General features: G+C 38.2%; 1 protein-coding gene across 3 annotated transcripts; it reads left to right on the top strand.

The window, feature by feature from the left end:
• The first annotated feature begins 827 nt into the window (after nt 1-827).
• ZNF330 (zinc finger protein 330) lies at nt 828-21,284 on the top strand. 3 transcript variants are annotated; one of them, XM_043568256.1, is made up of 11 exons: nt 828-1,034; nt 1,242-1,379; nt 3,052-3,184; nt 5,052-5,071; nt 5,166-5,236; nt 7,204-7,283; nt 13,167-13,293; nt 13,734-13,838; nt 17,908-17,954; nt 19,019-19,136; nt 20,323-21,284. In XM_043568256.1, the coding sequence occupies exons 3-11, from the start codon at nt 3,065-3,067 to the stop codon at nt 20,595-20,597; spliced, it is 963 nt and encodes a 320-aa protein (XP_043424191.1). In that variant the 5' UTR covers nt 828-1,034; nt 1,242-1,379; nt 3,052-3,064; the 3' UTR covers nt 20,598-21,284. The 3 variants fall into 3 exon arrangements, with proteins under 3 accessions (XP_043424191.1, XP_043424180.1, XP_043424174.1); XM_043568245.1 differs by lacking the exon at nt 1,242-1,379 and having other exon boundaries at nt 828-1,043; XM_043568239.1 differs by lacking the exon at nt 1,242-1,379 and having other exon boundaries at nt 830-1,034.
• The last annotated feature ends 1,557 nt before the right edge of the window (nt 21,285-22,841 follow it).

Genomic DNA, 22,841 nt, shown 5'->3' with positions numbered 1-22,841 from the left:
AAATTGAGTGAGAGACTTCGTAAAGTAGGATGGATAGTTTGTCTGAATTTTGGATTTCAGTGGTGGAGTTGATCCACCTGACCACACAACCTGGAGTGTGGTCATGAGAGTAGATGCCTGTAGTGGCACCGAGATGATCGCTCCTGGAGATGAAAAAAATCTAGAGCTCAAGAGAATGGGTTTGGATGTTAATGTCATTCTGGGTGATGGCAGAAGTTGAAAGTCAGTTTCCAAAGTTTTCCATCAATAAAGTGTGGGTAAAAAAATAGCAGCAATGAAGGAAAAATGTGGCATTGCTATAGAGAAAGGAGGAATAATTATCTGAATGACTTACTGGGGAACAACAGCATCGATCCTACCTCCTAACCAAGAGATACAGAAAGTGCAAAAATGAGCACCCTTCACTTCATAGAAATTTAAAGCAAGCAGCGTTTGTAAGGGAGAGGATGTTAGGTTTCAATTAAGGGCAAGGCGGAACACACACTAAAGGTCCAGCATGTGGGAGAATTTGTTCACAAAAGAATGGAGTTCACAGTGGAATGTTAGGCATAAAAGATGCAGGTAGCAGAAAGTTTCCAAAAGAATTAGGCAAGAATTTTCTGTCCGAGTCAACTGATGCAGTGTCAAGTTTGTGAATTCATTTCCCTCTTCCTTTAGATTTCTCCTTTTCTGAAAAAATAAAATTGACGGGCCTTCCCGTTCCCTCTCCTCCTGCCGTCCATTTTTCTTCTTCACTCAGGCATTCTCTTCCCAGCTCAGTCAAATCCTCCGCAGGAGTGGGCGGGCTCAGGGCGGAGCAAACAGAAGTGGGCGGGCCCTTCCTGTGGACGTGCTGCCGTAAGGGCGCTGCTGACATAAGAGGACATCCGGTCCGGCTTCTGTGTTGGAAATTGCTTCTCTCCGCCCTTCTTCGGTTTTAGTAGGTTCTTCTCCCGGAGTCCTGTCCCGCAAGTTGGATTTGCTGCAGCCGCGGGCCGGTCTCACGCTGTTCCCTGCCCCTCTGCCCCCGGAGTGAGCCCGGCCTCCCCGCGAGGGTGAGCTAGGTCGGCCTGGAGCGCGCGCGAGGGAGGGTGTCCCGCGGGCGGGTGATGGTTGTCAGTCCCGAACCGCGTGGCACCTCCGCGGTGGCCTCTGGACGCCCCTATCACTCCGCTGGGTCCGATGATTGCGGGCTTTTCCTCCAAAGGCGCGCTGACCTGGTGCCTTTTTCCTCATTTGGTGACACGGGCCACGTTTTACAGAAGTCGAAACGGTACCGGAGAAGGGCTTAAAACCATCTAAGGCTGAGAAAAAAAATTCATTAAGTTTCCAGAACAAATTGGAGAAAAAAAATGGAGGCTCAACGAAAAATTCACCGGGCGAGCACGCCGTGATTGTTTTGTGAGGTCCTTTGGCAGGAGCAGTACACATTTTTTTCACCCTGTAGATTTTTGTCGTTATAAATCCTGAAAGGGTGATCTCCTGGGCTTCGATGTTACTTAGCCGACCACCTATTAAACCTCCTGGCCTGATTTGTCTGTATTTTTAAGTCGCAGCTTCTCACCCCACTTGGCTTTTGATTGGACATTTTAAGTTGGACATTTTGAGTTGGAACCCGAAGTAGGAAAGCATGAGTGACCTTAGTACATGTTGGTGCATGATTTTGCCCAATTGTAATTGGCCCTTTAAATAAGAAATAGGAATTTTTTAAAGGTGTGATTTCTTGGAACTCTGTCCATGTATCATGGACGTGTTTTGGTTTCTTTGAAAAGAATGTTCATGCCTTCAGGGAGGTTGTCACAGTCACCAATGAAACTTAATCCTATCCTTGGAAGTTTAGAATTTGTAGATTTTTAGTTGGGCCTAGAAATGTAAATCTGTATTTGTTAGGAATTTTTACAGTTGAATTTTGAGAATCACTCTTAGAGAAGACTTAAAAAGTACATATTTTGAAGAATATTAAATTTGAGATTCATGTTTCAAAGCAAGTACATAGACCCATTCATGCCTGTGGCACTTCATTTATTGACTACTTAATATATACCAGGCAGGACTGGTATATAAACATTGTCAAGAAAGACAAATCCTCAGAGAACATGTCTTCAGATTGGGTGAAAAGCCAAATAAAAATGTGTCATGCAGTAAAAAAAAAATTTTTTTTAATGTGGTAGTTCTTTCAACTAAGTGATGAAAGATGAAAGCCTGTTTTAAAGTCCTTATTTATATAGGACTTTACGTGCATACTCCTATGTAATACTCTTAAACATAAATTTGAACTTTGTTAAAATTATGTACTCTAGAGAGACATTCTTTTTTAAGTTTTGTTTTTGTTTTTGTTTTTTTTTTTTTAACGTTTATGTATTATCAAGAGACAGAGCATGAACATGGGAGGGGCAGAGATGGGGAAACAAGAATCCGAAGTAGGCTCCAGGCTCTGAGCTGTCAGCACAGAGCCCGTCACAGGACTCGAACCCACAAACCACGAGATCATGGCCTGAGCCAAAGTCCGATGCTTAACTGACTGAACCACCTAGGCACCCCGATAGACATTCTAACAGAGTTGAAGGGTGGCTTGTAGAGTCAAAGCAACTATAATACTTTTAATATCTTTTCAGAGAGAGAAGTTTGGCTTTGCGGTTAATGCTGTCATTTGACTTGACTGTCAGATGTTTTGTTCAGATATTATATAGGAGAAGTAAGACTCGTTATACTTCACATCTTAGCATCAAGTTGTCTGAATTTATAGTTCAAAAAAGTAATATAAACTGGGTAAATGGTAAACTTTTTAATTATTTCTTGCTAATGATATGCCCAATAACTTTTTAATTTGGTACTGAGTAATTTCCAAAATAGCATTTTGGAAATGCAAATAAGTTCCTCATTTTAAAAGTCATATATTTTATTTGAGATAATGTATATGTAATATTTCATAAAGGCTTAAAATGCCCTTAACAGTCAAAATGACAGAGTTGAGTTTAAATTTTAAAGAGAGTAAAAAAAACACTTCATTCTATTTTATTTAAGATAGCGAATACAACCAGGCATTTATATCTTCTCTGTTCTCTTGTGTAGAAAGAGCAGTAAAATGCCTAAAAAGAAGACCGGTGCAAGGAAGAAGGCAGAGAACCGCCGGGAACGTGAAAAACAGCTCAGGGCGTCAAGAAGCACCATAGATTTAGCTAAACACCCATGCAATGCATCAATGGTAACAGCTTTTTTTTGATATCTGTTGATGGTTGAAAAACTATATGATATCTGAAAAATGCCTGAATAAAATTTTGCTGAATACATTGTTGCTGCATACATTTTATTGAATTTCAAATCTATGTTTTGTCCCTTGTTTTTATTGACTCTGAGTAGCAGTGAGTGAGTGAGTTATTTATTTATTTATTTATTTCCTTGGCTGCTGTTGGTGATAGATAGGAAACAGTAAATACTAGGCACTGTGATATTTTCTATAAACTTATAAACTTAATTTGTTCTATTAGTTGGAAGCTTTTCATTATTTCTCTTAGCACTTCTCAACTCATATGATTTCTTTTTTCTAAACTTTTCACTTTTCTGGACCTCTCTTTTGGCTATTACCTTATTTTCCTGTGCTCAGTGGGTTAGTCTTGATTGTTTCTGGGCTTCTTTGGTCAAAGCGTTAAAAAGCGAGATTATCATGTGATTATAACCCCTTTCCTTTCTTTGACTATGTTTCTCTTAGTTGTCCCTTATTTCTCTATTTCCAGTCTTCTCTACTTTTTCTATTCCTGCTACTCCTCAGTCTTCTTTTGTTTCATCCAAACATATGAAATGCTTAATATGACTCAGTTCCACAAATGTTTCTTGTGCATTTACTTTTTGCCAGGTACATTTTAGGCAAAAAGATGGGGTATAGATAGATGAGTGACGCAGCCCTTGTTTCCACAAGTTCATAGTAATCGGTTGTCTTGTTGTTTGTAAGTGACAAATCCAACTTAAGTAACTTTAGGGAGAACTAGAGTTTATTGACTAACATGTAGTTGGGAAGGGCATGGATGTAGCTGGAACTCAGGGACAACTGGAACAAACTTGTAGTTCCATCTTTTGCTTGTGTTTCTTTTTGCTTATTAGTTCCATTTTCTCGTGTTGTCTTAACCCCATTTGTTTGGGTTCGTACATACTGGTAGCCTGTGTATCTCACATCACATAATGTCCTCAGAGAGGGAGAAGACTCTGATTGGACTTGGCCAGGTGCCCAGCCAGGGCTAACGTTTATGGCTGTCATCACGTGTGGGAGAGACCAGGATTACATAACCCAGGACAGATGGTAGAGACTCCCTTCAGGGTCATTTTTTAGAGAAGACGGATATGGAACAGACAAAACAAGAAATGACTCACATACATAAATATACATAGTGAAGGCTAGAGTTTGGTAAGTGTTGTCTTGTCACAAATGTACAATTAAGACTAGGGTATATCTGGGCTAAGAGGTGATAAATTTGAGTGTGTTGATGGGGTACAGTTCATAGAGGAGGTGGGATCATCACCAGAACTTTGAACAGGTGAAGATTGTAAGGATAGGCTTTTCAAGGAAAAGTATTAGAATAGTAAGGCATGGAAAAGAGAGAGTAGAAGACATATTTCATGAATGACTGACAATAGCAACTTGAATCTAGAGAGAATAGGCTAGCAAGGTTTGAAAGTGTTTAGGGACCAGATTGTCAAGAGCTTTTAGTACCATGTTTAGGATTCTAGATTTTCTGGGAGCTTCATCATACTGTATTCTGAATTTCTTATGTCCATTCTGTAATACTTGTCTGACTAAAAAACAATAACAACAACAAAGAATACAACCAAAACACAAACCACTGCTTTATTTATTTCACCTCTTGTGGAGATACCACTTCTTGCTCTGTGTGGTATGCCCAAGAACATACCTTTATTATTAAAGTATGTATAGATGCTTGTTTACATGGGTGAAGTTGGAGACTTTGGGAAGTGTTAACTTAAGTTTTAACATGAAAAATAAGGTATTTTTTATAATGCAAGTAAATTTGTAGTTTTCAGTCTGTAGAAACTTAATGTTCTGTTTTTATATTTTATAGGAATGTGACAAGTGTCAGAGGTAAATATTTATTTCTTTTTATATGTAATAACAGAGATCTCTCACCTTTTATCTGATAGTGACCGTATTTTAAAATTTTATTTTACATGACAAGGCGGCAGAAGAATAGAGCGTTTTGCTATTTTTGCAATTCTGTACAGAAGTTACCAATTTGTGCACAGTGTGGTAAGTATATGATACCTAAGGACATATGCCTTTTCTTTTTTTTTTTTTTTTTTTAAATGTTTGTTTATTTTGAGAGAGAGAGGGAGTGCAAGCAGGGAAGGGGCAGAGAGAGGGAGAGAGAATCCTAAGCAGGCTCCACCCTGTCAGCACAGAGCCCAACACTGGGCTCAATCTCACAAACCCATGAGATCATGACCAAGATGAAACTTAACTGACCGAGCTTAACTGGACGCTTAACTGACTGAGCCACCCAGGCACCCCTATATGCCTTTTCTTTTATCAAACATTTGTTTTGTAGTTTATCAGTTTGATTCTATGGGTTTATCATTTTTTACAGTAATGTTAAAACTTATTAATGAAATAGCAAATTGTTATTTGGCTTGTCAAACACTATCACATCTTGATTTTGTCTCTCTGATACGTTATAACATTATAAGATGAGATTTCAGACTAATAACATTTGGTGATCTTAATTTTTAGTTATACTAACTTAGTCTTGTTGATATCTATTTGTATACTTTTTTTTAAGTTTTGATTCCTGCTGAAATTGCCCACAGTATCTTAGACCATTGAGAATCATTTTATTCCACATTTTCTTGGTGCCAATTTTTTCTTTTTGGCACTTAGCATATGATTCTTGAGTTTCCTCATATGTTTTCCCAGGTGATTGCAATAGAGTTCCTAAGCCATGTACTCAGTTGCCAGGTGTAAGTGAAAACCTTTATTCAGAGTAAATGATTATTCAAAGTAAAACTAAATGGTAGTTCATAGAACAACAAGGTTGGTGCTTCCAAAATAGTCTTCCACAGAGTACTTGAGATATTAATAGGTGTTTCTTAAAATAATGCATACATTTGAGAAATGCTGTTTGTTTCATGTCCTCGTTTCCATCTGGGAGATTTCTAGTACATACTTTTATGTTAAAGGTTCTGAAGACCTCCAGTAAAGAAACCTGATTCATTTTATTCACGCCATACTTACTTCTCAAACTTTCGTTTCAACAAATGTCCCCTTTGGTTATGGGATAATAGTTTAAGGTAGAACACAGTTTGCGATATGCTCATTTAAATGTGTTTATGTATGATAACATTGCAGAAAATTAGCAGTGTTTAGGGCTATATCCCTGAATATTTCTAGTGTAGTTTTAATTTTCAAAGAGGCCATTTTTTTAGGTTTATATAAAGTTAATGAACCAGGTAAGTTGCATAATCATGGTTTGGTTTGGTTTGAGATATTCTGTGGAAAGAAGTAAGCAATAACTTCAAACCAGACTGTTTTTATTGTGAATTACAGACTAAAATTTATTTCAAAGCATATCTTTTTAAAATCTGTATTAATTCATCTGAAAATTCATAAGATTTTAAACCACTTTACTGATTGTTAGATTATAAACTCTAACCTGCAGTTTCTGATTTTTAGTACAAACAGTAATTAGCATATAATTTTATCATGCAATACATTTTTATAGATTTACTAATAAATTTCTAATTTTTCTTAAAGTTTATTTATTTATTTTGAGAGAGAGAAGACATGAATGGGGAAAGGGCAGAGAGGAGGAGGAGGAGGTGGAGGAGGAAGAGGAGAAGGAGGAGGAGGAGGCGGAGGAGGAAGAGGAGAAGGTGGAGGAGGAGAGAGAATCCCAAGCAGGCTCCTCACTGTCTGTACAGAGCCCGATGTGGGGCTTGAACCCATGAACTGTGAGATCATTACCTGAACCGAAGTCAGATGGTTAACCGACTGACCCACCCAGGCTCCCCTGATAAATTTCTAATCTTAAAAGAGCTGATTCAGGTTAGATCTCAGTTATATCTAGCTTCTTTTTTTAGTAACATAAGCAGTGAACTGCTGCTTTCTATCCATTTTCAAATTATTTCCATAGGAATTTAGGCTAGATAGAAAGCAGAATCAGTGAGTACTTATGTGTACTACTTTGCAAGGCTAATAATGCACATTTGTTTCTTTACTAGGGAAAACCAAGTGCATGATGAAGTCTTCAGACTGTGTCATAAAGCATGCTGGTGTTTATAGTACTGGCCTTGCAATGGTGGTAAGTTTTTTGTCTTCATCTCTTAGACTAGCAGGTTTCCAAGGATAAGAAGTCTTTGTGACCGATGGTGATTTTTTCTAAATAGCACTGCTTTGACCTTGATTAAGTCAATCTGGAGTTTTTCTGGATTATCTGTGGAATGTTCTTTGTATGATTTTCCTTTAATACCCACTTGTTTTTGATTGCTTCCTCTTTTCTTGTTGGAAAACATACAAGAAATGGAAACTTATTTAAAGTTGACTTAAAAATTCATTTGTCCTTGGTACCTTTCTAGAGTGCCTTATTCAGACTTCATAGAACTCAGCACTTACTATACTGAATATCCTTCTTAAGCAAGGTTCAGGCTTTGGTTACAAGGTAACCTAGTTTCAAAAGAATGTAACATTAGTAGATTTGTTATAGCTTTACATTTCAAAAAAGAATACATATTTAACATAGGCTTATACATAATTTCCTCATTAGATGTAGAGTTTTCTAAGGAAATTCATTGTTTAAAATACAGGCATACCTTAGAGATATTGTGAGTTGGTTCCAGACAATTGCAATAAAGCAAGTATCACAATAGAACAAATCACATGAATTTCTGTATGATTTATATGACTTCCCATTGCATATAAAGGTTAATGTTTAGGGGCACCTGGATGGCTAAGTTGGTTAAGTGCCTGATTTTGGCTCAGATCATGATCTCACGGTTTGTGAGTTGAGCCCTGCTTTGGGCTCTGCACCAACAGTGTGGAGTCTGCTTGGGATCCTCTCTTTTCCTCTCTCTGCCCCTCTGCCACTTGCGCAAGTGTGCAATTGCTCTCTCTCTCTCAAAAATAAACAACCTTAAAAATAAAGGTTACGTTTACACTATACTGTAGTCGATTAAATGTATAATAGCATTAGTCTAAAGAAACATTAAAAATATTGCTATAAAATGTTAACCATCACCTGATCTTTCAAGGAGGGAATTGTAATCTTTTGCTGGTGGAGGTTCTTCCCTTGATGTTGTTGGCTGCTGATCAGGCTGGTGGTTGCTCATGGTGGAGGTGGCTATTACAATTTCTTAAAATAAGACAGCAATATAAAGTGCTGCATCAGTTGACTCTTCTTTCATGAATGATTTCTCCATAGCACGCGACACTGTTTGATAGTACTTTACCTACAGAAGAACCTCTTTCAGAATTACAGTCAGTCCTCTCCAACCCTGTCACTGCTTTTAAACCAATTTTTTTTTTAATTTTTTTTTTTAACATTTATTTATTTTTGAGACAGAGAGAGACAGAGCATGAACGGGGGAGGGTCAGAGAGAGGGAGACACAGAATCTGAAACAGGCTCCAGGCTCTGAGCTGTCAGCACAGAGCCCGACGCGGGGCTCGAACTCACGGACCGCGAGATCATGACCTGAGCTGAAGTCGGACGCTTAACCGACTGAGCCACCCAGGCGCCCCACTTTTAAACCAATTTTATGTCATATTCTCAGTCGTTGGCTGTCATTTCAACAATCTTCCCAGTGTCTTCATCAGGAGTAGATTCCATCCCAGAAACCACTTTCTTTATTCGTAACAAGGAGCTTCTCATCAGTTCAAGTTTTACTGTGAGATTGCAGCAATTCAGTCCCATCTTCAGGCTCCACTTGCTATTTCTACATCTACAGTTACTTTCTCCACTGAAGTCTCGAGCCCCAATAAGTTATCCGTAATGGTTGGAGTCAACTTCTTCCAAATTCCCATTACCGTTGATATTTTGATCTGTTCCCAAGAACTAATGTTCTTGAAGGCATCTAGGATTGTGAGTCCTTTTCAGCTTTTCAATTTACTTTTTCCAGATCTATTAGATGAATTACTATCTATGGCAGCTATAACCTTATGAAATATATTTCTTAAATAAAAAGACTTGAAAATCAAATGACTGCTTGATCCCTAGGTTGCAGAACAGATGTTGTGTTAGCAGGCCTTTTGAAAACATTAATTTCATTATATGTCTCCATCAGAGCTCTTGAGTACCAGGTGCACTGTCAGCGAGTAGTAATATTTTGAAAAGAATCGTTTTTTTCTGAGCAGTAGGTCTCAACAGTGGGTTTAAAGTATTCAGTAAACTATGTTGTAAATAGATGTGCTGTCATCCAGGCTTTCTATTTCCATGTATTGAGTATGGGCGGAATAGATTTAGCATAATTCTTAAGGGCCGTAGGCTTTTCAGAATGGTAAATTAGCATTAGCTTTAACCTGAAGTCACCAGCTTTATTATTAGTCTCTAATAGGAGAGTCAGCCTGTCCTTTGAAACTTTGAAGGCAGGAATTGACTTCTCTTCTCTAGCTATAAAAGTCCTAGATGGCATCTTCAAAGTGGGGCTATTTTGTCAACATTGAAAATCTGTTGCCTGGTATAGCCACCTTCATTAATTTATCTTAGCTGTATCTTCTGGATAACTTGTGGCAGCTTCTATATCAACTCTTGCTGCTTCAGCTTGCATTTGGATGTTACAAAGATGGCTTCTTTCCTTAAAGCTCATGAACCAGCCTCTTCACTTGAAACTTTTCTTCACCTCTCAGCCTTCGTAGAGCCGAAGAGAGTTAGGGCCTTCCTCTGGATTAGGCTTTGGCTTAAGGGGATATTGTGGCTGATGGGATCTTCTATCCAGACCACTCAGACTTAATCCATATCAGCAATAAGGCTATTGTGCTTTTTTATCATTCATGTGTTTATTGGAGTAGCACTTTTAGTTTCCTTCAAGAGCTTTTTTTGTGTGTGTGTATTCACAGCATGGCTGAGTATCTGGCACAAGAAGCTTACTTTTGGCCTGTCTTGGCATTCAGCCTGCCTTCCTCATGAAGCTTAATCATTTCTAGCTTTTGAGTTAAAAGTAAGAAATGTGCAACTCTTTCACTTGAACACGTAGAGGCCACTGTAGGGTCATTAACTGGTTTAATTTCCATATTGTTGTGGCTCAGGGAATAGAGAGGCCCAAGGAGAGGGAGAAAGGTAGACAGACAGCTGGTCGGTAGAACAGTCAGAATACGTACAACATTTACTGATTAACATTTGCTGTTTTATATGGGCACAGTGTGTGGTACTCCAAAACAATTACAATAGTAATAACAAAGACCAGTGATCACAGGTCACCATAACAGATAAAATAATAAAGTGAAATATCATGAGAATTACCACAGCGTGGTGCAGAGACACGAAGTGTGCAAGTGCTGTTGGGAAAATGGCACTGATAGTGCAGGGAAGCCACATACCTTCAATTTGAAAAAAAAATTACACTATTTGTAAAGCATATAAAAAAATGAAACGCAATAAAATGAGGTATGGTGTAATTAAAATAGTAGTGTTGTGTGATGGATTTTACTCTCTCTTCCTTTCAACCAATTTTACTGTATTCTGTTGTGTGATTTTATGCTCTGGTGCAAATTTCATTTCATGAGGAAGGCAATAGTATTTCGATGTCAAACAGATATTGTATTTATTTAATTTATTTTTTTAATGTTTTCTTTATTAGAGAGAGAGAGAGAGAGAGATCATGAGCGGGGGAGGAGCAGAGAGAGAGGGAGACACAGAATCTGAAGCAGGCTCCAGGCTCGGAGCTGTCAGCACAGAGCCCAATGCAGGGCTTGAACTCACAAACCATGAGATCATGACCTGAGCCGAAGTTGGACACTCAGCAGACTGAGCCACCCAGGCACCCCAGATATTTTATTTATAGTAACTTCCCAAGAACTTAATTTTCCATCATGAAGCAGACCTTACTATATTCCATGTGTGCATATCTTAAACAAGAAACTAGACTTACTCATAAGTATCTTGTGAATTCCTCTTCATTTTAAATATAGGATTTTCAATGTTATCTTTATTCATAAATCAATGTAATCTTCCTTGGTAGCTTGCTTATGCCCAAATTTATTAAATGCTTTTAAAAAAATTCGCTAAGTTGTAGGGGCACCTGGGTGGCTCGATTGAGTGTATGACTCTTTGATTTCAGCTCACGTCATGATCCCAGGGTCGTGTGATTGAGCCCCGCATTGGACTCCACATTGAGTGTGGAGCCTGCTTGGGATTCTCTCTCTCCCCCTCTGCCCCTCTCCCTGCTTGCACACTCTCTCTCTCTTTTTTTTTTTTTTTTTTTTTTTTTTAATTTTTTTTTTCAACATTTATTCATTTTTGGGACAGAGAGAGACAGAGCATGAACGGGGGAGGGGCAGAGAGAGAGGGAGACACAGAATTGGAAACAGGCTCCAGGCTCTGAGCCATCAGCCCAGAGCCCGACGCGGGGCTCGAACTCACGGACCGCGAGATCGTGACCTGGCTGAAGTCGGACGCTTAACCGACTGCGCCACCCAGGCGCCCCACTCTCTCTCTCTTAAAAAAAGAAAAATTGAAAAAAATTCACTAACTTGTGTGAATGTGAATGATTGTATAAAACATTTCAATAGACTCCTGTATCATTAGCTTTACATTCTAGAAAAATGATTTTCTGGGAATCTTCTAATTGTCTGTTGAAATTCCCTCTACCTTCTCTTTTCTTGACCCTGCTTTGCCCTGGGAGCCTGACCTGTGTGTATGGATTGGATCAGTGGCTTTCTTACCTTATGGCTTCACTTTGGGTTCACCCAATGGAAGACCTTGGCAGGAGACCTGTAGATGGGAGGATAATAAAATCTGGGTGTTTATTCTCCCTCGCTCACTCCCTACCAGGTTATCCTAGTTTGGGCATGATTTGGCCACAGTTTCTCTCTATATGGCTATGTAATCCTCTCCATACTGATTGTTTCTTAAGATTCTGGTAACTCCTTCCGCTCCCTTATTTCAGGCTCAGGGGTGGTAACTACATCATACCTTATGTTTATTCTAAGCCCTTCCTTGTCCTTTGTAAATTATTTCTTTTAAGCTTTTAAACTGTCCTGGATTATTCTGTATGTCATCTTTTTGGTGCTAGAACACTGAATGTTCCAAGAAATGTATTTGAGGATTTGCAATCCACAGTGGTAATCCATATTTACATCTCAAAAAACATCCTTCCTATTTGCTCTTTATGGCTTCTGTTACAGAGTCTTGAATGCTAAACACTGAATTGAGGTTCAGAACACCTTGGTTTAAATCTCAGCTCCATTATAATTTTGCTCTGGGATTTGGAGTTAAGACTTGGGCCACTGTTTATTATCTGTAAAGGAAAGAACATCTAATCCCATTTTCTTAAGATTCATTCTAGCAATTAATATTCTGTAGATGTCATTGTGTTATTGAAAGGTATAGTTGGTCTATCTTGATGTAGAATTGGAGAGTCTTACCCTGTTTTTTAGTTTTATATATTTTATTTTCTTTTTTTCCACAAAGAAATGTAGTAATGATTTAAATCATGAGTTGCCTTAACAAAAAAAAGATGCTGGCAGAAGTTTAATATTTTTTCTCAGTTACTCCAGAAAAGCTATGTAAATTACTGTATAAATGATGCAGGAAGGAGTTTTCTTAATTCAAAAATATTTCTACTTGAAAAAATTTCGTTACTGTGATTGCTGTAGATAAGAACGCTTAAAATGTGGACTCCAGACATCATTTGAATTAGAATTCAGTTTGAAGGCAACACTTGTAGCTCCGTGACTTACTTTAATGATTAGGATTAGGCTTAAGTATATAGTTTCCACCTTGCTTTTTCTTTTGATTCATAGACAAATTTTGTATATCATAAATAGTTGTTGGTGAAGTAGTTTGATTTTCAGAGAACCCTCTTTAATTTTGGCTTAGTGTAAACAAAATTTTTTCTTTAGTGAAGCCCCCACTATCACTGAGGGTTGTTAAATTCCTAAACGCGTACAATTTTGATGGTTGCCATTGGTTAAACAACGGTTGCAGCCAGGCAAGTGACAAAGATTCATTTTTTGTGTGTTCCTTGGTTGCAGGGTGCAATATGTGACTTCTGTGAAGCTTGGGTTTGCCATGGGAGGAAATGTCTCAGTACACATGCCTGTGCCTGCCCTCTTACTGATGCTGAGTGTGTGGAATGCGAAAGAGGTGTCTGGGACCATGGTGAGTGATTACATATGAGCAATGAACTTCACTGTAAGAAGGGCTGACTTTGACACATTCTGGATGTTCTTTTTGTGATTTTTTTTCAGGATACTGTCAATCCTGACTACTGTTGTGGTTACCAATTTAGTTGGAAAAGGGATTTATACTAGCAGTAATAGTCACTGTTAGGACTGCTTATGTAAGCCAGTAGGGAGGGGAGTTATAGGACCGCAAGTGTCTGTAAGCATTGCAAGTAGCCAGGAGATAGTGGGAGCCTGCTTTCTTATGGTTCACTTTGGCAGTTTTCATCGAAGCCTTTACCAGAACAAAAACTGCTGTGTCATTTTGGTATAAATCTGAAACAGATTGCTTTCTTACTGAGCAGTGTTATGGATATGAGTTTTTTAATTGAAGTTTGTCGTTTTTACATTTGTGGGTTTTATGTTTTCATCCAATAGGAGGCAGAATATTTAGTTGTTCCTTTTGTCATAACTTTCTCTGTGAAGATGATCAATTTGAACATCAAGCCAGCTGCCAGGTTTTAGAGGCGGAAACATTCAAATGTAAGTTTTTATAAATTAGATATCCTTTGGGGCGCCTGGGTGGCTCAGTTGGTTAAGCGTCCCAACTCTGGGTTTTGGCTCAGGTCGTGATCTCTGCGTTCCTGAGTTTTGGTCCTACGTGGGCTCCATGCTGACAGTGTAGAGCCTGATTGGGATTCTCTCTCTATCTGTCTCTCTCTCTCTCTCCACCTCTCCCCTGCTTGCGCACACTCTTCTTCTCTCTCTCAAAATAAATAAACTTAAGAAAAAAAATACACTTAAAAAAAATTAGATGTCCTTTGTACCCAAGATTCTGAGTTGTATTAGTGTTAGACTCTGGAGCGCCTGGGTGGCTCAGTTTGTTGAGCATCTGTCCTACTCTTGATTTTGGCTCAGGTCGTAATCCCAGGGTCATGGGATCTAGCCCCACATTGGGCTCCACGCTGGGTGTGGAGCCTGCTTGAGATTCTTTCTCCCCAGCTGCCCCTCCCCAGCTCACACCTGCACTCTCTCTCAGATTAAAAAAATATATAGTGTTAGACTCAATGAAAAAAGAGTCTAGTTTTTCATGCAGCTTTTTGTGGACTGTAATTCAACTTAATATCTATTTTCTGTTTTTAAGAAAAATTCAGAACCACATAGTCTGTTTTATTTTTTTCAATAGGGGTGCTACTGGCATCTTGGTTGGGTGAGTTCTTCATTTTGTGGGGTTGATCAGGCATTATAGGACTTGTAGTTTTCCTGGTACAGAGTATTAAATGTCATTTTTACTTCCAAGTTATTGTAACAGCCTCCACTCCCAACCCCACAAAAACCCCACACACATTTCCAAATGCCTTCAAGTAAGTGATACGTGATACTGCCCCTAGTTTGTTCCAGTTAGTTGGTATCAGTGATTGTTAGACAGGAGTATGCATCAGAAACATCTGGGGGGGGGGGGGGGGGTTAAAAAAATATAGGTGCCTAGGCCTCATATCTGGAGAGTCTGTCTTTGAAGGTTGGTAGGTTCAGGCAGGTGTATTTAACCTGCACACATAAGTGTCATGTACCTTCCAGTTTAAGAACCCAGTGTTACCAGCTGGGTATTATCAATGGTATTACCTTTACAGATAGATTACAATTTATTTCTACTTTATTGATTCTCAAAAGCTCAAGATTTAGAGTCAAACATTAAATTCTCCTTACTGGTTATGTGATTTTGGACAAATCACCAAATCTTTCTAAAGTTGAGTTTCCTTTTATATTAAAGAAGACGCTAATTTCTTTTTCAAGGAGTTAATTAAAATGAGAATCCGTATAAAGTGTTATTATGGTACCTGTTACTTAGAAAGCCTTTATTAAATAGTAGATACCATTATAGGAAAGGCTGAAATTCTCCAGATGGTCACGTCCTTGAATTTGGTTCTTGTTTTGATATGAAATGCTCATCTCTGTATTCTATAAATTTAAAGTTGATCAGTTGTCAGTTTTAATGTATATATAAATACATACATATGTAATTCTTACAGTGTTCCTATAGAAACTCTCAGTGGTTAAAGAACATCTCAAAGTATATAGCATTTTTGAACCATTCTTAGGTTTCTGCAAAATGTGTAATATAAAATTGACTTACTTTATTTGGGGCTTGAGAGCTTTGTGTATTTTGTAGCGTTTGAACCCCAAAGATCGGCAGTTCTGAGTGATAAGACTATGATTTCATCAGGAAGTTTTAGTGATTCAGTAAAAGACAAAGGAAAAATACAAAATAGACTATTGACAGGATTTTAAGATAAATCTGTCAATCATGTCTTTGATACCTGATAATTAAGGTCATTCTCATTGCAGGCTTACTCATTGCAGGCTTACTTCTAATTTAAAACGGCTTGTTATCAGTAGTCTTTGAAGCATCCCAACCTCCTGTCCTTTAAAATACTCTGGGAGCTCCTGGGTGGCTCAGTTGGTTAAGTGTTCATCTTCTACTCAGGTCATGATCTCATGGTTCGTGAATTTGAGCCCCACGTTGGACTCTCTGCTGTCTGCGCAGAACCTCCTTAGGATCCTCTGTCCCCTTCTCTTTTTGCTCTTCCCCCAAGTGTGTGTTCTGTCTCTTTCTCAAAAATAAATAAGCACTTAAAAAATAAATAAAATACTCTGAAGACATGGAAATAGACTGAAAATGAAAACCATTCCTAGTCTAAGAAAGTCAGGCTATTTTTGGAATCTGGGAGAAATGCATTCTTTATATAAAAGTCCAAGATTGTAACTCTTGGGGAGAGAAATAACTGGGCAGTTAATTGGAGTGCATGTGTATGGGGTTGAGGTAATTAGGGAAAGGATAGTGGCAGGGCCATGTTCCATCCTAGTTTGAGTTCCCAGAAGAAAAGATAAGGGTAAGATAGGCAACAGCTTGTCTTTGTGGCATGTCAAAGACTCGGGTAGTGTGGATAGGAAAAGATTCTGTATCGGAAATGCCTGGTGTACGCTGGGAAATTGGGTAGGGAGCTTTGTACTTTCAGTATGTGTTCTGGCTATGTACTTGAAAGAGACTTATAACATTTTAGTTAAATATATCCTTTTCTTTTGACTGATTTTTGAAAAGGGAAACAGAAAACCCCGCCTGGGCATATCTTCAAGTGGAAATGATTGAGAGTTCAGATTTTTTTCCCCTCACAGACTGAATGAAACAGTATGGTTATTATTGGAGTAATTAGGTATACCTCTTTATATCTAATATAGTTAACCCTTGAACAATATGAGGATTAGGGACACCAACCCTCTGTGTAGTTGAGAATCTGTATATAGCTTTTGACTCCTGCCAGTAGCAAACTGTTGACCACAAGGCTTACCGATAACATAAATAATGGTTGATTAACACGTATTTTGTGTGTTGTATGTATTATGTCATATATTCTTACAATAAAGTGAGCTAGAGGAAGTAAAATGTTATTAAGGAAATAATAAGGAAGAGAAAATACATTTAAAGTACTGCACTGTACTTACTGAAAACATTTGCATATAAGCAGACCTGTGCTGTTCAAACCGTGTTGTTCAAGGGTCAGCTGTACATAGTAAGTACTCAGTTGATTTTTAACTTTTATTATTAGCACATAGGACAAATAATACATATCCAACTGAATTATTGGTATTGCTGTAGAAAAAAGGATAGTGGGATAGAAGCAATAATAATATTCCTATTTGAGAATCATTTCTGATAAAAAAAAAATACTTGCCTGTTCAGATTAAAAGGGTTCCCCATGAACCAGGCAAAACTAAATAAAAGAATTCCCAAATTAGCAACATCTGGTCAAATATTTGAAGTACAAAGATAGGCTTTCTTTTATTTGTTTTTCTTTTTATTTTTTCAAGAACTCTGAATAAAAGTTAATAGTTTACATTCAGGCTTTATTAGGGTACAGCTTAATTTATTTTCTCTCTATACCTCTGGCACTAATTTTTTTTCTTCCATTTCTAGCACAGTCAGTATGTGCCAGGTATTCTGCTTTTCTAATGTATTTGTACTTACGTTTAGGTTTTTCCTCAGTAATTACAGAGAATAACCCAAGTTAACATAGTTTAACGAAAATAAGGATAAAATATTTTGGGATTTTTTTCCTATCTTTTACTGCCCACTTGAACATTACTCTCTCTTCATAGTCACCTTTTCCACCAGAAGTATTCTATTCTCTTATCAGACGTTATGCAAAACATAGCAATAGTCTGCACCATTAGAAGTCCTATATTAATGGAGAAAATGATTCTTTATAAAATGTAAGCATTATATGATTAAGGGAAGAGCTTCAGCCAAGTGTTGTGGGAAAAAGGATGTCTCATTGCAAGTTTTCTAAGTAAAATTAAGTTTGCCATCTCCTAGATCTGGAAAAGTGGAAGGAGATTGTAGAATAATTAGCACCGTACTAACTAAAGAATGCTGGGTATGTGCAGTTTGTTCTTTTCTTCTGGCTGGGGATTCCATCTCATTTTTATATATCCTCTAGGTTATACTGAGACAGGAAAAAAATGTTAATAATCTAAGTGCATCAAGTATAAATCTGTGGAAAATAGTGTTTTAATTTCAAATTTGAATCTGGACATTATGTATTTTCACCCATAGGTGTTTCATGCAATCGACTTGGTCAGCATTCCTGTCTCCGTTGTAAGGTATACTGGTCTATTTTTTATTTTTTGATTTTGTTTTTAATCCCAGGACTTTTCCATCTTGGATTATTTATAGCTATAATTAATCTACAAGGGTCTTTAAACATTATGTAGTTTACTTCTTTTATTTTGGAGATTGTGAAATTGAATTAAGAAAGCTGAGTGACTTTCCAAAGGTCATCTAGTTGGCTTGTCTTAGGGTTGACACTAATGCAGATGTCTGCTGAATCTTGGCTCCTTGTTTCTACACATTATACACATTACGTTTTATGGAGAGTATTCTGACCAAAATGTTGAGAGTATATCTTTAATTAATATCAAAATTCACTTGCTTAGGAAAGTTTAAGTAAAGTGAAGATTGCCATAATGTTCCATGTCCTTAGATCTTGTGTCCAGCATTTCTGTTTGTCAAAGATCAGGTGCACTGATTCTCTTCCTGTCAGAAACATTTCCCTAGTTCTTCCTTCTATTCCTAACCCTATCTCTTCGTTCTCTCCCAACTTTGCTCCCATTTTACCAAATGGCTTTCAAGTGTTGTCTATGCTGTTCCCTCTGCTTTAGATCCCTTTTCCGATTTTGCTTACCCTACTGTACCTTTATTTTCCTTCAGATCTCAGCCAACACTCCATGTTTTCCAGGAAGCCTTTCCTGAATCCCATATCCAGTTTAGTGCCCCTCCTCTGCACTTCCCTTTCAATGCACAGTGTCTCGCAGTTGCCTTTCTACTTGTCTGTGTCCCCAGTTAGTTGTATATTTGAGGTTGGATAGGCTAGTCACCATTATGTCACCAGGGGCTTTGTGAATGCTCATGTGTTTATGAATGAATAATTGTGTTTATACTGTCATACCCTGTGTATAGTTTCTGTCTTATGTTAGGGTGTAGTTCAGAGGGTCCTGGCAAAGACCATTTCCCTTGAGAAATTTAAATCAGGACCAATCCCAACAAAACTCTTAATCTTTACCCTTAACAAAACTGTGTCTTTAAAGTTCCTTGAGATATTGAATGATAATTTTGTGTATTTTTTGAATTATTTATTTACGTGCTTATTTTTGCTTCTCCTATATAGGCTTGTTTCTGTGATGATCATACAAGGAGCAAGGTGTTTAAGCAAGAAAAAGGAAAACAGCCTCCCTGCCCCAAATGTGGGCATGAAACTCAGGAAACTAAGGATCTCAGCATGTCAAGTAAGGTTCTTCTTAAAATACCAATGGAGGGATTTTGTTTTCTTGCTTAGGCAAGATTTATCTCTTTTTTTCTCTATTTTTGTTTTTGCCACTTCTTCCTATTTGAAAAGATGAATGTGTTCTCTTAAGCAAATGGAATTTTATAGCCTTTGAAAATTTTTAGGTGAAGTTTCTCAATTTAACTTAAGAAATATACCATCATTCACTTTGATATTTGGCATTTGACTCAGTTAATGACACAGTGAATACTGAAATTTAAGACCAAAAAGAGTGATTTTTCCGTTTCTGCTGAAGCTTTCCTTGTTAAATAATTGAGTAGCTATAAATCTTTAATATTTGAGTGCTGGTAGTCTTCAGTACTTGGAAGTTGGAATTTATTCTGAAGTTTTTTTTGTAGGTGTGTGGTATTTGAGCAGCTATACTTACAATGTAATATATCATTCTTATAGGAAATTGTTTTGTGGTTTTTTATATAACTTTTCTATGAAAGAATAAGACTACTGCAAACATGCTTATAGTAATGCAGCTCACAGTTTTATTAAAGAGAATTTGACTCTTTACCAAATACAGCAGAATGGAACCATAATTCTAAATGACTCTGACAGTACTTTTGTTTAATCAAAGGTGTAGTTGTACGGTGAGGTAGGATTGATCATTTGCTGGTGTTTTGCACTAAACTATATTGCCACTTAGGCAGAAGAAATGAAGGGCTTTGTCTTGAAGGTCACCAGAATTCTAAAATAGCTCTTTTAAGAAAAATGTAATGACATGAAATCAACTGTTCTGTGATTTGAAAATAGAATTTTAACCCATCAAATGAAGGGCATTTTAGTTTTTAACATGCCTTATTTGAATTATATTTGGAGAGTGCTCTTAGTCTTACTTTGTTTTCCAACTTTTTCTAGATTTAATGAAATGACACTGTTCTCTTTATTATTTGTTATATATGGTATGTGCATCAACTCTCAGTAGGATAGAATTGATTGTTGTTACTAAGGTCTCCATTCTTTCCAGTTAAGGGAGGAAATTAGGAAAATGGCAGTAAGAAGCAGCCAATCAAATGCATGTAACTTTGTATATTGTAAAGGAGAGTGTTCCGATTCTTTACATCTTCACTCTCCTTTACAATATACAAAAGACGTAAAGAATCGGAACAAAGTGCCACGTACGTATCTGTCTTTTGTAGCACGCTCCCTGAAATTTGGCAGGCAGACTGGAGGTGAAGAAGGAGATGGAGCTTCTGGGTATGATGCCTATTGGAAGAACCTTTCTTCTGAGAAGTATGGTGATAGCAGCTACCATGATGAAGAGGAAGATGATGATGAAGCAGAGGATGACGAAGAGGAAGAAGACGAAGTAGGAAAGGATTCAGATGCGGAGCCGTCAGATTTGTTTACCAATTTGAATTTAGGGAGGACCTATGCCAGTGGCTATGCTCACTACGAGGAACAAGAGAACTAGGAGAGCTGCTTGCCCATGGGTGACTGTGTCTGAGAGGAGCCTGGATATGTGTGCTTGATGAATTGAGTGTGGGTGTTCAGAAGTGCTGTGCAAAAGACTGGTCACACTTACAGGAGCAAGGAGTAGGGCATAGCATTTTTATAGGAACTGATAATCAGTCTCATAGCATAAGAAAAATGAGTTCCAAATGTTAAGATGTGTATTGATCCAAGCAGTTGAAGCATCATGGATTGGATTTTTGCTGATTGTAGTAATCAGTAGGTTATGCCAATTAGATACATATACAGGATCAAAGAACAGGATGGTAATATATTCGTTGGAAATTAAATTGTTTTTATTAAAAAACACTGCTTATATTCGTTTTGTCTGATTTTGTAAAATGTGACGGGTTAAATGAATTACTGTGTTTTTCCCTGTAGGTCTGCAGGATGAAAGTCAGATGTTAAGTTCTAAATTTTCATTAAATATTCATGTTATCTTAAGTAGTCGTGATATGTATGTTTTAGCAGTTGACTCATTTCATTTTTTTCTAAACAATGTATGCCCTGAACAGTACCTGTTATTAATGCCTAAATGTGTAGACCAAGGTGAGTACATAGCCACTTTTCAGAGACACAGGGACAGAAATAGTATTACTACACAGACGTTTTATGTATTTCTCTTTGAATAAATATAGTATTTCACTTACATACTTTTGATATTTCTCATTCTCCATTTTTTAATCATTTTGGAAAGCATTCCGATGTTTATGTAGAAACTGCTTCATTTTTTTGTGTACTCTGAAATAGGTAGCAGAGATTGATAGTGTGGTAGATGCAGAGTTACGCAGCCAGACCCCCAATATCTGTGGTGAGTGGAGAACAGGCATTTGGCTGGCGCAAGTTCAAGTTGTACACCTTGCACTGGCAGTGAACTGGGCTGGTGTGGGAGGGAGGAATGTGTTAGTGCACTGGCTGGCGTTTGAGAAGTATGGAGAAAATTGTAACTGTGAGGATAAAAGTGTTGTATGGCTATTGCTAGGCCATTCTTATTCTATAGAAACGTAATGAACAGCTGAGGGCAATAACAGGCAGTGGGAAGCCAGGTGTGAAAGCCAGAGGCCCCTGGAACTAGTTTTTCATCTCAGCCTGATGGCTGAGAAAACTGAGGACCAAGCCCAGGATTTAATACTCTGTCTGGATAAAATTCAAAGACAGTCGCCAATCAAGGCAGGTCCGTTATGCCAAGGTCAAGGCACTTTTTGGGAAAAGCCAGGACCCCGACAAGTGAGTTGGAGGCACCTGAATGCATGCTGCTAAGGATGTTTACTCCGCTGACTACTGAACTTTCTGAGCCTACAGTCATGCCCCACTCTTATCTGGTAAGGGCAGACACTCCCACTCCACCCCCAGGATGGCTGGCAAAGCCGAGCTCTCCCTCGATAACAGGTGCCCCCTTCAGGACTTGTCCTATCTCCAGGTTACTAGGCCTTGAATTAGGGCTAAGCAACACTCAGCTGGAGAGGTACTGGGCTTGCAGAGAAAAATAAACCCTACCCCAAAGGAGCTATAAGAATTGGCCAGCTGGAAGAGTACGTGAGGCAGGCATCAGGATGAAGGTCAAGTCAGAATATAAATTAGGGGAGAGTTAAATAGCACCCACATTAGGTCCTTGGGTTGCAGGATAAGAGCTGTCTTAATAGGACTTAACATCCTGGTTGGGATCCTGGAAGGTGGTGTGAACTCACTACCAGGATGGCTTCTAGAAGCGTGTAATGGTGTGCTGAAGACACACTGATGGCAGCAGCTCAGAGGCAACACTCTGCAAGGATTTGATATCCTTTAAGTCGCCGATACTCATTAAATCAAAGGTATTTTTTTTTTAAATACATTTATTTATTTTTGAGAGAGAGACAGAACATGAGCGGGAAAGGGATAGAGAGAGGGGGAGTCACAGAATCCGAAGCAGGTTCCAGGCTCTGAGCTGTCAACACAAAACCTGACATGGGGCTCAAACCCACAAACCATGAAATCACGACCTGAGCGGAAGTTGGATGCTTAACTGACTGAGCCTTCCAGGCACCCCTAAATCAAAGGTATTTCTATTTCATTAGTGTTCCCCATAGATAATCCATTTGTGGTGGGTTGGGTAGTGTACCATTTCTGGCTTTTTATGTCCAGAGACCAATAGGAGAGAAGGGATCAGTCTGGGCAGAGATAAGTGACTCTCTTCATCAGGAGGCGGGTAGGGCTGTTTTTACACAAT

This window comes from Prionailurus bengalensis, chromosome B1 (assembly GCF_016509475.1).
Source record: "Prionailurus bengalensis isolate Pbe53 chromosome B1, Fcat_Pben_1.1_paternal_pri, whole genome shotgun sequence".
NCBI classification, from domain to species: Eukaryota; Metazoa; Chordata; class Mammalia; order Carnivora; family Felidae; genus Prionailurus; species Prionailurus bengalensis.
The sequence above is the reverse complement of the archived record's forward strand: the minus strand, read 5'-3'. Positions and strand labels throughout refer to the sequence as shown.

Coding starts and splice junctions, on each gene's coding strand:
- ZNF330 (XM_043568256.1), top strand. CDS start 3,065: ATGCCTAAAAAGAAGACCGGTGCAAGGAAGAAGGCAGAGAACCGCCGG. Junction 5,237..7,203: donor ACCAATTTGTGCACAGTGTG/GTAAGTATATGA, acceptor TTTCTTTACTAG/GGAAAACCAAGTGCATGATG. Junction 13,294..13,733: donor AAGAGGTGTCTGGGACCATG/GTGAGTGATTAC, acceptor TTCATCCAATAG/GAGGCAGAATATTTAGTTGT.